Source organism: Cucurbitaria berberidis (genome assembly GCF_010015615.1).
Source record: "Cucurbitaria berberidis CBS 394.84 unplaced genomic scaffold K460scaffold_2, whole genome shotgun sequence".
Classification (NCBI taxonomy): Eukaryota; Fungi; Ascomycota; class Dothideomycetes; order Pleosporales; family Cucurbitariaceae; genus Cucurbitaria; species Cucurbitaria berberidis.
In genome coordinates, this window is record NW_024468936.1 from 3,023,467 (window position 1) to 3,038,907 (window position 15,441).

At 54.9% G+C, this 15,441-nt stretch overlaps 5 protein-coding genes across 5 annotated transcripts; 3 read left to right on the forward strand and 2 right to left on the reverse strand.

Annotated features, from left to right (window-relative positions):
- Nucleotides 1-254: 254 nt before the first annotated feature.
- On the reverse strand, nucleotides 255-3,152 carry K460DRAFT_280709 (uncharacterized protein; the record flags this gene model as incomplete). Its single annotated transcript, XM_040928424.1, has 2 exons — nucleotides 255-2,057; nucleotides 2,106-3,152. 2 exons carry the CDS (start codon nucleotides 3,150-3,152, stop codon nucleotides 255-257), a joined length of 2,850 nt encoding a protein of 949 aa, XP_040790615.1.
- A 599-nt stretch (nucleotides 3,153-3,751) lies between these two features.
- K460DRAFT_426996 (glycosyltransferase family 25 protein) lies at nucleotides 3,752-5,521 on the forward strand (the record flags this gene model as incomplete). Its single annotated transcript, XM_040938266.1, has 4 exons — nucleotides 3,752-3,888; nucleotides 4,096-4,338; nucleotides 4,452-4,801; nucleotides 4,854-5,521. The coding sequence occupies 4 exons, from the start codon at nucleotides 3,752-3,754 to the stop codon at nucleotides 5,285-5,287; spliced, it is 1,164 nt and encodes a 387-aa protein (XP_040790616.1). The 3' UTR covers nucleotides 5,288-5,521.
- A 167-nt stretch (nucleotides 5,522-5,688) lies between these two features.
- On the reverse strand, nucleotides 5,689-7,442 carry K460DRAFT_278471 (uncharacterized protein; the record flags this gene model as incomplete). The annotated part of the gene is made up of 2 exons (XM_040928256.1): nucleotides 5,689-7,096; nucleotides 7,147-7,442. 2 exons carry the CDS (start codon nucleotides 7,440-7,442, stop codon nucleotides 5,689-5,691), a joined length of 1,704 nt encoding a protein of 567 aa, XP_040790617.1.
- A 1,800-nt stretch (nucleotides 7,443-9,242) lies between these two features.
- On the forward strand, nucleotides 9,243-11,294 carry K460DRAFT_353088 (uncharacterized protein; the record flags this gene model as incomplete). Its single annotated transcript, XM_040931692.1, has 4 exons — nucleotides 9,243-9,407; nucleotides 9,487-9,544; nucleotides 9,603-10,309; nucleotides 10,365-11,294. 4 exons carry the CDS (start codon nucleotides 9,243-9,245, stop codon nucleotides 11,292-11,294), a joined length of 1,860 nt encoding a protein of 619 aa, XP_040790618.1.
- Nucleotides 11,295-13,856: 2,562 nt separating this feature from the next.
- K460DRAFT_403356 (glycosyltransferase family 71 protein) lies at nucleotides 13,857-15,416 on the forward strand (the record flags this gene model as incomplete). Its single annotated transcript, XM_040936619.1, has 1 exon — nucleotides 13,857-15,416. One exon carries the CDS (start codon nucleotides 13,857-13,859, stop codon nucleotides 15,414-15,416), a length of 1,560 nt encoding a protein of 519 aa, XP_040790619.1.
- Between the last annotated feature and the right edge of the window lie 25 nt (nucleotides 15,417-15,441).

The window sequence follows — 15,441 nt, forward strand, 5'->3', positions numbered from 1 at the left end:
CATCATTGCGGTTTTTGTAGGTGTGGATGGGGCGTCTTCATCATCGCATAAGAGTTTTCATCATTGCATTGCATCGTATCGTACTTGTACAGCTAAAGCAGATGGATATCCTGCTGACCTTGATCCCTGGCCAGATGCGACACATAACGCCAATAAAGATAAAAGAAAAGAAACATACAATAAGCCAAAGACAAGAAGGGGGAAATATCCAGCTGAACCATGCAACCCAACCTCCGTAAACACTACTTGCAACACTACTTGCCAGATCGATCAATGACAGGCGCGGGTATAGGCGTGTTCGGCAATGCAGACAGCAGACTGCCTGAAGCAAACTGATTATTCTCGGCAAGGTTGATCATAGGGCCTTTCGCCTTGGATCCGTCCATGACTCCACGTCCCACAGGAGCATAAGCATAGCCAGCAGAGGTCACCAGTCCGCCGCCTGTAAATGCGCCTCTTTCATCCTCAGGAGCACTCAAATGGTTGTTTTGTGTGTACGCTGCCAATGGCTCGCCGCGGCCTTTGAGCGACCGTGTGCGCTCATGTCCACCTGTGCCATATGTGCCATGTGCAGCACGCGTTGTTGGACGTGCCCGCCAATCGTTCGCTGATGGGACCTTGATCGCTTCTTCCATGGACGTAGCGCTCTCGACCAGCGGCCCCGCTGCAGCCCCGGGGTGATAGCCCTTGCCCTTCTTTTCAAATTGAGGCGGAGGACGGTACTGTGGGGTCAAGTCAATCAAAGGCTCCGGCAAACCTGGAATCCGTTTCGATGCACTGCGTTGAAGGTCGCCTGAAGCCTGCCGGTGATGCGTGCTTCGGACCGAAGCATTGCGTTTCAGAGCAGTATCGTTTGCTGATACTTGTGCCACACGGTTCATATTGAGTAACGAGGGGCCCTCGGTGAACGCTCCTTGTTGTTGTTGTTGTTGTTGCTGCTGCTCACGGGCTTGCGCTGCTGCCTGGCGTTGTGTGTACGTTCTACCAAGAAGACCTCCAGCAGCGAACGTGTTTTCTTCCTGCGAGTCGCCCTTTTGGTGTCCTGCATCCTGCCGGTTGCTAGATTGTGATGTGCCTTCCGTAGCGATTGCATTTCTATTAAAGGCTGTAGGAGGCGGTTGCCTGACTCGTAATGACTTCTTTCTTGCATGCATGGCCTTTGTGTCGAATCGTCCAAGCGGTTTATTGTCAGGATACTCTCCGGGTTTGTGTACTTCGATAGCGTCTAGTGACTTGTTCAAATCCTCCATGTTCAATAGAGATGAGAATGCGCCCAATTGATAATGTGACCCCACAGATTCGCCTCGGGCGTGCGAGGCTGCCATCTGTGCTTTGCCGGCGCTTCCAGGTGCGTCTCTAGACACGTGGTTATCCTTCTTCAGGCCTTCGCCCTTCTGATGCTTCAAGTACCAACTTCTCCAGCTCTGTAGAGCTTTGTAGAAAGTGGTCGCGGTGTTTCTGTCGTTGGTGCAAAAGAAGTGGACATACTGCGACCCGTCCGCGAAGATGTTGGACTTTTGCATGCTCTTCACAGCGTAGCATATCTTCTTTGGCGGTTTGACCCTGCCCAGCTTCTGTTGAGTGACGGAATAAATATCGTAGTCGGTGAGCGTCAAAATATTATCCTGGTCCTTTTCTTTCGCCTTCTCGTTTTTCGCCATCACCAGCTGGCCATCTGGACGAAGTGTCAAATAGCGCTTGGTCCACTTGCCGGGCCTCGACGAGTACTGGATGAAGCACGACATTCCCTCTGGCCGAGTGTCTGGTACTTTGTAGGAGAGCAAGTCATCTTGATCAATTCCGTCAAGTTGTGAATCGATGATGGTGAGTTCGTTCTGGCCATCGTAATCCCATGAATTCATTACATCTCGGACGTATTCGTAATTACGCAGCGGCCGCGTTACGCTGACTTTGGTAACCAATTCGGATACAGCAGCTGTTCGAATGTCAATTGACTCGCTGAGAATAGTTGCAGCAGATTTGATGAGGTCTAGGGGTGTAGTCGTAGGGGTAACAGGGAGCTGAATGCGCTTTCGGTTGCATGTAACTGTCACGCGCTGTCGCATGGGTTAGCATCGTTCCTCGCCAGGGAGCGCTATACATACTCTGTCGCCAGCATTCACAGCAGATGTAGGGGCGTCAATGCCCAAGACTGCACCTCCGCCGCCCGGCCTGATGATAGTCTCGGACTCGCGGTCTCCAAAACTGAAGCTTCTTCGTGGTGGACTCGCGGGCTTTTCAGCAACTTCAGCAACGTCAGCAGTAAGCCCTTTGTCTCTCCGTCGCTTGAACAGCCCAAATCCTGCGTCATGGTGCCGGGGCGGTGATGTTGGAGGAGATGATGTAGCGTGGCGAGCTTGCTCTGCAAGCCTTGCTTTGCGCTCCTTCTCCTCCAGCTTCGCCGCGCGAGCTTCCTCTTCCCTTTGCTGAATCATTCGGTGGACTTCTGCCTTGCGCAGTCGCTTCCCGCGCTCCTGCTCGACCTTTTCGTCCTCCTTCAGTTGGCGCAATGTTTCCGCTTCCTCGGCTTCTTGCTGAGCCTGCCGACGCGCTGCCTCATCCTCTTCATGTCGCAGCCTGTCGAGTCTGTCCACCTCTGCCTGCCTCGCGTCCCTTGCTGTGCGCGCCTCGGCGTCATACTTTTCCTTCAGCAGTCGCTGGCGCTCCCTCTCCTGTTGCATGAGCAGTCTTGCGCTCTCATCGCCTCGTGACGAATGCTCTCGCGCGGAACGGGATACTGGAGGCGAGGCATCTGAGCGCTTTTCGGTGGTCCTTGGGCGGGGCTGGCCAGTGTTCGCCGAGTGCGATGCATGCTGGGGAGAGCTTACGGCTCGACTGCGAGTAGGGGACGACGGTGCCTGGGCGACTGAAGGTAGCGGTTGTGTGCTGGAGCGCAACGGGGGAGGAGAATTGGGGTTGGTCGCGTGCGCAGTCGTTGGGCGACGGTGGTAACGGCTCATGCTCCTGCTCAGCGGCGCGTCGCTTTGTGCATGCGTCTCGGGGACAGCAGGCATTGGAGGCACTGGAGGCGCTGCCGGCGAAGAATGCTGCTGCTGGTGAAACTCTCCCAAGTGCTGCGTCTGTCGCTCCTGCGCGCGTCTCACGCTCCTGTAGCGAGAGACTTTCTGCGACGCCGTTGTCGTCGGCGGCATCGCGTCGGTTGCCATGTTGTACAGGAATGCTGTTGTACCATGGGCTGCTGCGTTCCAGCGCGAGTGCAGGTAAGGGATGGAGGTGAGGGGGAGTAGGGCAGGGAGTCCAAGGGAGGGTAGGTGCACGCGGACAAACGGCGTTGCATTATTACTACTCAAATTAGTACCAGACACCAGGCTCACGGTGGTTCTAATATTGCATTACCTACTTTCAGTCCGTCAGGGGCACGGTTGGTTGCAAGCTAAAGTGCACAATAGCCGACCGTTCCATACGCTAAAGACCGCCACAAGTTGGCACCGCGTACGATGATACATAATTAGCCCGTTTGGACGAGCAAAACTTGGCTACATGAAGCCTGCAATCTTAAAAGCAATACACTAAGCCCTGTTTCAGCCACAGCCCGGGACGCACGGCTTACTTCGTATACATGCATCAGCCCTATGGGACACTAGATCAGCGTCTTGTACTAGATCAGCGTTCTGATACTTGATCGGCGTCACTTGATACTTGGTCATCGTCATTTCAGTAGTATAGTCATGGGCTGCTGTCATGACGATGTAATTGTACGTAAATCCTGAATGGGAATGAATTCACCAACATGAGGTCATGGCAGAGGTTGCCACGCAGCACTCGACGTAATCACCAATGTCTCCCCACTCAAAGTACCGCAGCTCAAGTAGCCCAGGGGAGTGAATGCTTTTCTTCAGCCAGGCAAGAACTAAGGAACATTGTAAGGTTTGATATTTCGTTTGCCGAGCTCCTTCACCATGGCCACAAACACCACTAAATACACACTCTCAATGCTCAAACTTTCTAAACATGAAACATCCACTGTTCCACCGCAATGCCGCGAAGACATAGAATCCTCGTCGTTGCAATCTTCCTTGTCCTTGCCATCTTCCTCTTAAACTACTACTCCGTTTCTACACCTAATCGCCGCAGAGACGGTCTCCACCCAGCCAATGCGACCCTGGGCTTTGGCACCATTCTCGCCGTCTCACATATCCAGTCGCCTCGACGCAGAAGCCTACTATGGGCAGCGAATCTAACGGACCTCGAGGTTGTAATTCCAGACCAGGAAGATTGGACAGAAGGTGATGTGCAGAACTTCCGTGCCAAGGAGGGCAGTAGCATAAGCAAAGGAAGTGCACTGGCGTGGCTAGGACATTTAGATGCGCTGAGATGGTAAGTCTATGATCTAGTAGGAGTATTGGGACGTGAATAGAGCATAGCGCTGTGCGAGAAGAAGAAGAAGAAGAAGAAGAAGAAGAAGAAGAAGAAAGTTAAGACACCCCCAGGTTCCTGAACACGACGCACGAAACAGCACTCATAATCGAAGACGATGTAGACTGGGACATGTCCATTCGACAGACGCAGATCCCTCTTCTCGCCGCAGCAGTACGCGTCCTCCTCGCCAACAACTCCAGTGACACTGGGTACTGGTCGCATGCCTCCAACTGGGACCTGCTCTACCCAGGGCACTGCGACGACCTGCTCTCCCCATCGACCTACCTGGCTCATCCCCACCTACTATACCGCGACGACACCACGCCACAGCACACGCTACTCCACCCGGATACATTCAACTTCCTGCACTCCTTTGCTTTACCGGAAGGTACACGGTTCCTGCACCGCGCCTTCTGGCCCTGTATGTCCAACTCACTTTCTCATTGGAACATGTTCAACTGACTAAACGCCAGTCTGCACATTCGCCTACGCCGTAACCCGACGCTCTGCTTCTCTAATCCTAGCACACCTCTCCCGCGAACTAGAGGGCGGCACTAGCGCGTTCGACGTGGCATTGCTGGCGTCCTGTCGCGATTTGGACTGGAGGTGCTGGAGTGTGAGTCCAGAGCTGTTTCACCATACTCAGGGCCAGTCGGAGATTTCCAGAGCGGATGGAAATGGCGATGTAGAAGTAGGGGCGAAAAGGGCAACGAGGGCGACGTGGAATATAGGATGTGGCGCGAGACATGCGCAGTTGTGGATGGACGAGAGTGATGTGGTGGGAAGGAGGGAGCTGAAGGCGTTGGTGGAGGGCATAGTGGAGAGGGGTGAATGTCCCGTTGATGGAGTGGAGGAGGAGAAGGGCTGGAAGGGGTGTGAGTGGGGAGAATGCGGTGCTCAGTCCTGATATCCTGGCCATGCAGATATATATTCGGCAATCTTCTACGGTGCCAGACGAGAATGGTCAAAGACATCAGTCCATTTGGATTTTGATATAATGATTATCTACAAATAGCCGCCCCGCCGTGCACTACCGCCCAGTCGTAACTGATCGGTAAATGCACAAAGCAACTCGTACGCCATATCATACAAAAAAAGCCCGCACACGAAGATATGGATGGGTATCCAGAAGCGAATGGGAAAAGCCAGAAAGGATTTCTGTAAAGAAGAATATAAAAATGTCAGACTCTAAAACCGAGCGGATGCGGAAATAGCGATGAATAGCAACATCAGTGTCTATCTGCCAATGTGGTAGGTAAGATTGACCTAAACAAGATCGACTGTCCAGAACATCCAATACATGAGCATTCAACGCCACAGATCCGCTCGGGAAGCCCGCTTCTCCCGCCCAGCATGGCTCATCCAGCTCGCGCGAGGGCTGGGACCGAGACCACCAAGGGAGTTGGAGTATCCATGCCCCATGCCGCCACTTGGGGTGGGATTTCCTGCGCTCCTCGGTCGCGCGTCATCGGCGGGTATGGCCAAGAAGCCACCGAGTCCATTGGGCACGACCACGCTCTTCCGTGCATCGCCACCCCACTGTGGCCCCAGGCCTTTGTGTGCGGAGTAGCTGCTGACGGGTCGACCGCCTGACAGGGATGGCCGGCGTCCTCCGGATAGTTCAGGAGGTATGATGGAGGTGAAGATCCATTCCAGCTCGTCCAAGCCCTTGGAGTAGACTTCTAGCGGCTGGTTGAACATGGGCGGTGGCGCTTCACTGAATGGGCGTAGTGGGGGCGCCAATGTGAGGATCTCTGGGAACTCTGGATCGCGGACGTATAATTGTCGCAAAGCGGGGAGGCAGTTGGACATGAGAGACCTCGCAAGGTATTGGTAATAGGAGGCGCCAGGTGGGTATAGCTGGTTGGCCGAGCTCGAGATGATCTCAAAGTTGAGTTTGTGCAAGGTAAAGGATGCCATGGGTGGTAGAGGATCCAAGGGCAGGGAAGCAGCGACCGTTGCGGTATAGTCCAGGGTTCTTAGATTTGCCGCTGCCTGAAGAATGACGTGTAGCGACGAGACTGGGATCCCGGAACAATCCTTGATGTTGAGAGTCCTCAGCCTGTTGCTGCACATGGGACTGGAGAGGTATTGGGCCAATCCATTCGCAGTAACACCATGAACCTTTTCCAGCTTCAGCGAGTCCAGCGCGGGGAAGTTGGGGAGGCCTGGGGCAATGTGAAACGTCGAGTCATTCATCCATGAGACGCCGGTTATGATGAGCTCACTCAATTGCGGGAGCATACCAAAGGCCTGCCTCAGTATGCTGGGCTCAATGTGTATCCTGTTGAGCTCGACGACGAGCAGCTCTTGCCAGTAGCCGTGGAGCAGTGACTCGACCGACTGTTCTCCACCCTCGTTGTACTTCATTTTCCGAATATGGGGACAACGGGCTTGGAGCTCTTGGCGGAGCAGCTGGCATGACGCGTCGCCGTTGTAGAAGCCGTCTGGGAGATCGATGAATTCTATGTTGGGGCAGCCCGAGACAAGTCGGGCAATGTCAGCCTTGCAGGATTCGCGGGTCATGTAAGGCAGCTTGATGAAGCGCACGCGCTGGCCGAGGTATTGGTTTCCGCGCACGCTCTGGCATAGCTGCTGTAGGCGGACCGTCGGGACGTCTATTTCGTCGCCGTTGCGCGACTTGCGCCGTCGCTGGTCGGTGAATATCTCTTCGAGCTCACAGTAGTGGACAGCGTCGATGCGTATGCTGTTGTATCTGCCCCGCGTTAGCTACTTCATATTCCTTGAGGGGTTGCGCGCACGTACAGGAGGCCGGCTGCAACGCCATACCACTGTCGCTTTGTGAGGGCGCAATGTGCCAGATCACGCATGTCACAGCTCATGCAGCCATCAGTACCACTGTCTTCGCTGCCATCCAGTGTTTCGTCGGCTGAGTGGGGGCAGACTTCCTCGAATATGCGGCGCAGGATGGTATCAGGTAGGCGACGGGTCTGATCGGGGCCGTGGTATGCGTAGGTAGCTGGAGAGTAATAGTCATTTCGCGGTTGCGATGCGTTCTTCTTGGGGCTCTTCTGGCGTCGGAAGCGCTTGAAGAAACCCATGATTCCGCGCGATGCACTGCCAATGAATCAGCAGTGGAAGGAGATGGACGCGACCGACATGTGGTCCGAGAGGGAGAAGTAGGCGGGGGGGTAGGTGTGGTTGTGTGTGACAGGTGCGTAGGACAGCTACTCACTCGCGTCGCTCTGCTTGCGGGGAAGTCGGATGCCGAGACATGGTGGTAGGGCACAGGACGACGACCCAGGCAAGCTAGAAAAGGCGGCAATATAGATGGCCAGGCACTACTAGGTCACGGCTTTGAGCCGGGGACAAAGAGCATAAATTGCAGAGGGACAATGATGCGCTGTCACGACGAAGCTCGTGCGTGTTCAGAAGCAGCAAGCGGAGGGAGGACGCGTTTAAGGGGTTCAGAAACTAAAAGAGTCAAGAGATTGTTCCACAAGACGACGAATCGAACGGCCCGCTGGAGGGACTAGTGGTGCAGCTTTGGACATGTCAGCAACACGGCCCAAGAAGGGGGCTTGTTGTTGATCATCAGTCATCGGCCTGCCCCCGAATTCCCTCTGTTCGGTGCGAAACAGCGAGCCGTTGTCTGGCGCTGAGGAGGGCCGTCACGTGCAGGAAGCTATGGTCCGCGGGGGAGACGGATCGGCAGGGGTGCCCTGGCCAAGCCACACGGGCCCAGAAAAGAATTACGAAGACAAGATGGGACGAGGAGGAAAAAGCAAGCAGGCCCACGGCGGATGCAGCATGAAGGAATCCGTCGTTGCTAGCCTATGGGTTGATGACAGGTGTGGTGGTTGGACAGGTTTCGAGCCCCAGACGCCGCAGAAGCCTCCCTCTGAGGGGCTGTCCCTATCTGTATACGTGCATGCATGCATACATACCTATGTGCCTACATGCATACATACAGAGGGTAATATCCTGTCACGGTGAAGCCAGAGTCGTCGTCGTTTGAGAGGTTTGTTGGTCTGTCCTGCTTCAGCGCTGTATCATCATCATCAGTCAATAGGCAGCTGGAGGCACAGGGTGGTACGGCAAAGGCGGAGCACACGCGAGAGCGTTCAACAGACGCGTGGAACATGCAATCAGAGGGCGTCGTCGTGTTTCAGGCGGCGTACCAAAGAAGCAACATCTTTGCCGAGCGCGACGAGCTGCCCGTCGTGTGTAGGTGCATTTTCCTACAGGCATTAGGGAGCTCACTCACCCACGGCTTCTTCAGGTTGCCATGTTAGAGAGGGGGGACACACGGCAAGCAAAGCCATCAAGGAGGACGCTGGGTGAAGGTGGATAAGATGACCCTCAACCGTGGTCCTCCTCATGTACATAGATATTATGATAGATGTATAGATTCCCGCTCGAGGGGTCATGACATGGCCCACCCACTCACTGCTGCTGCTGCAGACGCACTGGTCTTCTTACGCCGCCAAGCGGGTCCACGGTGCGCCTTAGCTCTTCAATCCACGTCAAGAAATCTTCTGGGGGGCATTGCACGGAGCTACCCACTGCCCGACCGCATCTCATACCACTTGGTCTCATCTCTCACGGGGAGTCTTTACCTTCACTCGCTCCCACCAATCTGCAGCAGAGCCAGCTGTCTCCCCTCCCTCGTCCATCAGGTGCCTCGTCCATTCACCTGCCCGCTGACGTCCTCGCACCTGCCCCGACCCACCCACTCACCCTCGTCGTCGTCTCTCGTACGCAAACCACTCGACGTCACGCCCACTCCGCCGCCCAGAAGCACCACCGCCCATAGCACCACCGCTCCCTCGCTCCCTCCCTCCTCCATCATCCCTCGAGTCGAGTCTACCGCGCCCGCACTCCCTGCCCGAGTATAGATAATGGCCTCTCAAGCTACCCCGAGCCCACAAGCGCCAAATCTAGACCGCTATCTAGTCATCCATGTAGCTACGACGTGCGACGAGCATGGCGTCTACGTCACCAAAGATTCTGCAGAGGTGATTGAGCTCGGGTGGATTCTGCTCGATGCAAAATCCTGCGAAGAGGTACGCTCGCTCTCGGCTGCTCCAATTGCACTTGCACATGCACATGACATGACATGCAGTTACTGACTGGCCGCTCCAGCTTCACCGTGAGAGTGTTTTGGTGAAACCTATCAACACGCCCATCACGGCTCTGTGCAGTAAGTCGTGTCTCTACCCGCTCTCCCCGAGCTTCGGCTAACTCGAAGCTCGCTGCAGCAAGCCTGACCACCCTCACTTGGGACCAAGTTCGCAACGCCGGCTCCTTTCGGGACGCCATTGACCGTTTCAACGCTTTCGCCCAAGAGCACATTGTGCCAAAGAACTACGAGTTCGCCTTCGTCACGCTCGACTCCTGGGATCTGCGCGTACAGCTGCCCCGCGAGGCTCGTGACAAGTCTGTCGTGCTCCCTCCATATCTACAGCACTCGCGAACATTCGACCTGCGCACAGAGTACCAACGCTGGCAGGCACACCATCCAGAGTCGCTGCCCTTTGGCTCGAGTGCTTTGACAAACATTTGTGCTGCCCTCGAAGTGGAGCCTGTCCAGTCCTCGGCTCCCATTAAGCACAACCTTCCCTTTCACCTGCAGGCTTTAGCTCCCGCCTCGCCCAGGCGGGCCATGGAAGAGGCCGTCACACTTGCTCGTGTACTCCGTGGCCTTATCCGCAAATCTCAGCCACCCCAAGAGCACCCCGACGTCCTCACCAAGCCCATGGATGCCCGCGCTGACGTACGTGCCTTCCTGTCGGAACGCAGCAAAGTCCTTCACATGAGTGGTCTGCCTCACGACACCACCCAATCCGAGCTTGAGAGCTGGTTCACGCAGTTTGGCGGTCGTCCAATTGCATTCTGGACTCTCCGCACTCCAGACCAGCACAAGCCAACCGGCACAGGTTTTGCCATCTTCTCGTCTCATGAAGAGGTATGTGCTCCGCATTCGTGACCTGATGACATGTGAAAAATGCTAACAGGCTTAGGCGGCAGAGAGTCTCTGTATGAATGGGCGTGCTCTCAACGAGAAGGCCATCGAGGTCTCGCCTTCCTCGAGCCGTGTTCTCGACCGCGCTGCTGATATCATCACGCCGTTCCCGCCTAGCAAGAATCGTCCCCGTCCGGGTGACTGGAATTGCCCCTCGTGCGGCTTTTCCAACTTCCAGCGTCGTACGGCTTGCTTCCGATGCTCTTTCCCAGCAATGCAGCAAGGCCCACCCGGCGGCGACCCGATGGCCTATGGTGGTGGCGGTGGTGGTGGATACGGATACGGCGGTCATCCTGGTATGATGGGCCCCCCACAACACCACATGGGTCATGGCCACGGCCATGGCATGGGTGGTGGTCATATGCGTGGAGGCACTGGCGTCGTTCCTTTCCGGGCCGGTGACTGGAAATGCGGTGAGAATGGATGTGGCTACCACAACTTCGCCAAGAACACGGCCTGTCTGCGCTGCGGTGCCAGCCGTGCAGGAGCTGCTGTCGTGGCTGACTCTGCCTTCCCATCGCCCATGGACACGCCATCTGGTTTCGGCATGGGGCCCCCTTCAATGGGCGGCACTCCTGGCGCTGGTCCCTATGGCCCGGCTGGCTTCGCTGCTGGAGGCTTCCCTGCACAACAGTATGGAGGGCCGCCCAGCCAATACGCGCTTCCATCGGGCATGGGTGCTGCTAGCCCCTACCCGCCTATGGGCGCTCAGTACGTACAAAACGGCGGTATGCATTCGACACCGTTTGACAGCCGCTCTGCGGAAGCGGCCTTCTCGTCGGCAGACCCCTACGCGAATCAGGGCGCCATGAACGGCGGTGATGGCCGCAATGACCCCTTCTCTTTCTTGTCAACTGGCTTCGGCTCACTATCGATGAACGATGACCGACGTAATGCTTCTAATCCGGCCAACAAGTCGCCGGCGTAGAGCACTCGTATATAAGGTATCGATCTTGTAGAGCCTGGATCTTTGAGCGATTTGACATGGTATGGTTCTTTGGACAGGCTGGCGCGGGCAAGATATCGGAGGGGAGTTTGTCGTCATTCAGATTGATACAAGATTTTGTGGCATTTGCTGCTGACTATCTGGCATGGAAATGGGGCGGGTTGCTTATAGACGGAAAACTCATTTGGCGAGGAGTTCGATACCTTTGGGGATTGGTGGTGTTTGGGGCTCGACTTGAACCTTTATAAAAGCTGGACGGACGGACAGGGCAAAAGTACAACATGGAGGGCGGCAACACGGGCTTGCCGACACAGGGCTTGTTGGAGCTTTTTGGATCTGCCGGAGGATCTCTTCCTTGATGTCTTGTCAGCCAGCGTTTCTCTTCGACATTTGTCTAGCTTTGCTTCTTTTCGTCTGCGTTGATTTCCTTGACACAAATTGAGTCACTTAGCATAGCGCGGCAGGGGACGGGCGCGGAAGAGGACCGCATTACTCAAAGGCCGCTTGTAACTAAATATGTTCTCCTTTTATTTTTTCCTTTCGTCTCTGCAATCCTCGACTCATTCAGAATTAAAGCACAAAAGTCTAGCTATATAGATGCATGTACAAAACTAATATACTCTTAGTACAGTATTCATGTTTAATTGTGTATGAATTCGTTGGTTAGTATATCAACGTGCTCGCGAGCTTGTACAGAACACAACCCGATGGATTTCTCTGCAACAGCTACTAGACAGGAAGAGAATGCTGTCGGCAGATAGATGGATGGGCCACAGACTTGCCTACTTTAGATGGCTCTTGAGATTGTGGATTTGGCCCCGTTGTTTATCTTATATGCATGCAAGCCGCTCGAGACGGTGCGTTATCAGTATCAAGCCGAAACGGTTAGAGTATCCACTTCAAGGAGACTTACCATCTCCCTTGATGGAGTCGAAGCCCCGCTTCAACGTCGCACATGGAGAACATGTCAGACACATGCACAAACATGACTCGGGTGCCTTTGCGGGAAAGTCACGTCCCCATTCTACAAGTATGGCATGAGACCTGCGTGAGTACTCGACGCACACTGAATCCTTCTTCCATCTCGAGATGTAATTTGAGATCTGACGGAATTCCAAGGATGGCGAACGGGTAAGCCGCACCAAAACGGCGAGGCGCAGCGCTACCGGTAATAGCTCCAGGAAATTACCCGTGAACGCAGCTTATTCCTACGACCACCAATCTTGTTTTTTCACCACGAGTCCAAAAGAGCTGCTGAGGCGGACGGTGATGATGAGCGGGCTGAGTATTGAAGAGGGGTTTTTGCCTCAGTTATAATGGCTGGCGGCAACTGCGCGACTACTGTGTTGCTGTGGCTGCACAGCTCGTGAGACAATGTCTTCACCTCCCTGCTATGCATGCCCTCTCTCGTCCCACGCACGGCGAGATGATTGCTCGTGTTGTCCTTGTCGCATCTTCTTTTCCTGGATGCCGGGTCATTCCCGAGAATCTGGGTTGACAGCTTGATGAAGCTGCAGAATGTCGAGGCTTCGTTTTGGACCCCAGGAATGCATGCACGTGCAGGTTCTACCTACAAGGTGTGTCGTTTGAAGCACTAATTAAGCAATGTACCACCTACATTACGATGTCAGCGCCAGTCTAGAGCTGATAAGTTCAGTTCAAGTTGCAGCGGGTAACTAGTCAGAGCCACAGGTGTACAGTCGCTAGTTGAGCCCGCCCCCCAGGCTAGGGTCTTTTAACCAAAAGTTTAGCACTATGCACTAACAACGCCGCGATATTCCGGGACACTAGTTCGACATCACTTTGCATTGCACAAGACTATGAATTAAGATTGAACAACGTTCTGCCGTCGAATCCAGAGGCTGAGCAGCCTCGCCTGTTTGCTGCTGACGTTGGACCAAGGTGAGAATTGCCAAGCTTCCAACAAACGCCATGTATAGAACAGGGCTTCTCGCTCCGCCGGGCCTCTCGCGCACCACCAACACCACTACCACTATGCGGGCCACCACTACCTGGATAAATTTAAGAGCTCAACTTAGGATGGGCCAACTACCCGCTACCAAGCTTTAGCAAAAAAAAAGGGCATAGGGCTGGGATCCGCGGGGCGTAAAAAAAGTGGCTCTATTATTATGCGTCAGCATAGACCTGGGCGTAACTGAACTTGCCCCCGACCGCCTTGCTGCCCTCACAACCTTGCCCTCTCCCACTCCGGGGCTCGAGTGTGATAGGTTTATTATTGTGTCGCATGTCTTCGACGCTGGGACATCAAAGTCACATTGCTCCCCGTGTGTCGATTTAGAGACGGATTTCCATCCTTGCTCCCACACATTCCGCCACCGACGACGAGGACGGCCCGCCTGGATTCAAGTGTTTGGCAAGCTGTACCATGCCGATACGCCTATTTGTTTTCTAACCCGGTACCTACAACTTTTCGAGCGTTGTTTGGCATTTTCCAGTTTGCGGCCAGGCCTTTCGTCGTTCTCGCATTGTGATAACCCCCCTGGTCCATGGATTCGCGTTTATGATAACGATCTACCACCCGTCATGCTCATAAACATGCCGCCGCATATCATCTCGACCCTGCCCCGGCTAGTCGCTATTCCTCTCCTCCTGCTGGCTTGCAGTCTCTTCTTCCTACCACGGAGACATGACCATCCATCAGCCTTCAATCCCGTCCATTACCAAGGGAAGAACGTTACCGAGGCAGGATCTACGTTCGGTGCGGCAGTGCAAGGCTTTTGGCAAGATCTTGCGTCGGCGCTTCTCGCAGCTCAACCACAATGCAAACCTCTACAGCTCGTGAAAGATGACATTGGCTCGGCGGCCGACTGGAGACCGCTGGAACCAGAAAGAAAGCATGCTGATCGACTGGCGGGCTTCACCGACGATGATGAGACCGCCTTATTCCGGGCGCACTATGCTATGCGGACATCGGCGCAACATCTCGGTTCGAAACTGTCGTTTGCAAAAGGCACCACGGGGATTGTAACAACAGCCAATGCTGTGTATATGCCCGTCTTCTTGGTGTCTTTGCGTATGCTTCGAAGAACAGGATGCAACCTTCCAGTCGAGGTCTTCATCGACGATTGGAGCAAGTACGAGCCAAAAATATGCGACACCATCCTCCCCTCATTGCAGGCGCGCTGCGTCGTGCTGTCAAACGTATACGACACCGCCGAGTACATCAAACAGCCGGATCACTACCAGTACAAGGTGTTCGCGATGCTCTTTTCCACTTTCCAACACGTCCTCTTCCTAGACAGCGATACATTCCCCGTCTATGATCCCACGATCCTCTTCTCAACCGCACCATACACGACTCACGGTCTCGTCACATGGCCCGATTACTGGGCCTTAACCATCTCGGCGCACTTCTATCACATCGCCGCCATACCTGAAGAACCGTCACAAGCGCGATTCACCACCGAGAGCGGCCAGCTGATGATCAACAAAGACGTGCACCGAGAATCTCTCCTCATGATGGTCTACTATAACTACTACGGCCCAGACTACTACTACACGCTCCTCTCCCAAGGCAGCCACGGCGCCGGCGACAAGGAAACCTTTGTCCAAGCCGCCATGGCCGTCGGCCTGCCTTACTACCAAGTCCGCAGCGGCCCGCGCGCCATCGGCCGCCACATGAACGGCACCTTCCGCGGCTCAGCCATTGCGCAAGCCGACCCAGGCCTCGACTACGAATACCTCACCCCGATGCGCAGCCACATCCACCCTTCAGACCAATGGCAAAACACAGACCTCGCACACCCCGTCCCCGCCGTCGAGAAATCGCTCAACCGCACGCGCAAAGCGCCCAGACGGCCGCGGCCTGTCTTTCTCCATCAGAATATGCTCAAGCTTGACCCGGCCAAGGTGCTGGTCGACAAGTCGCAGCCGACGTATGAGCTCGATGGTACGCCGCATAGGATGTGGGGCAGTAAAGAGGACATGGTGGAAATGCTCGGGTATGATGTTGAGAGGAGGCTGTGGGATGTTATTGCCGAGGAGGGGTGTAGGGAGGACCAGGCGAGCAGGACGTGTGGCGAGATTAGAGGGTTTGTCAGGGAGGTGTTTGGCTGGATGGACAGTATTGATCGGCCGTGGTGAGGGGCGGCTTGTTCACATGTCGATA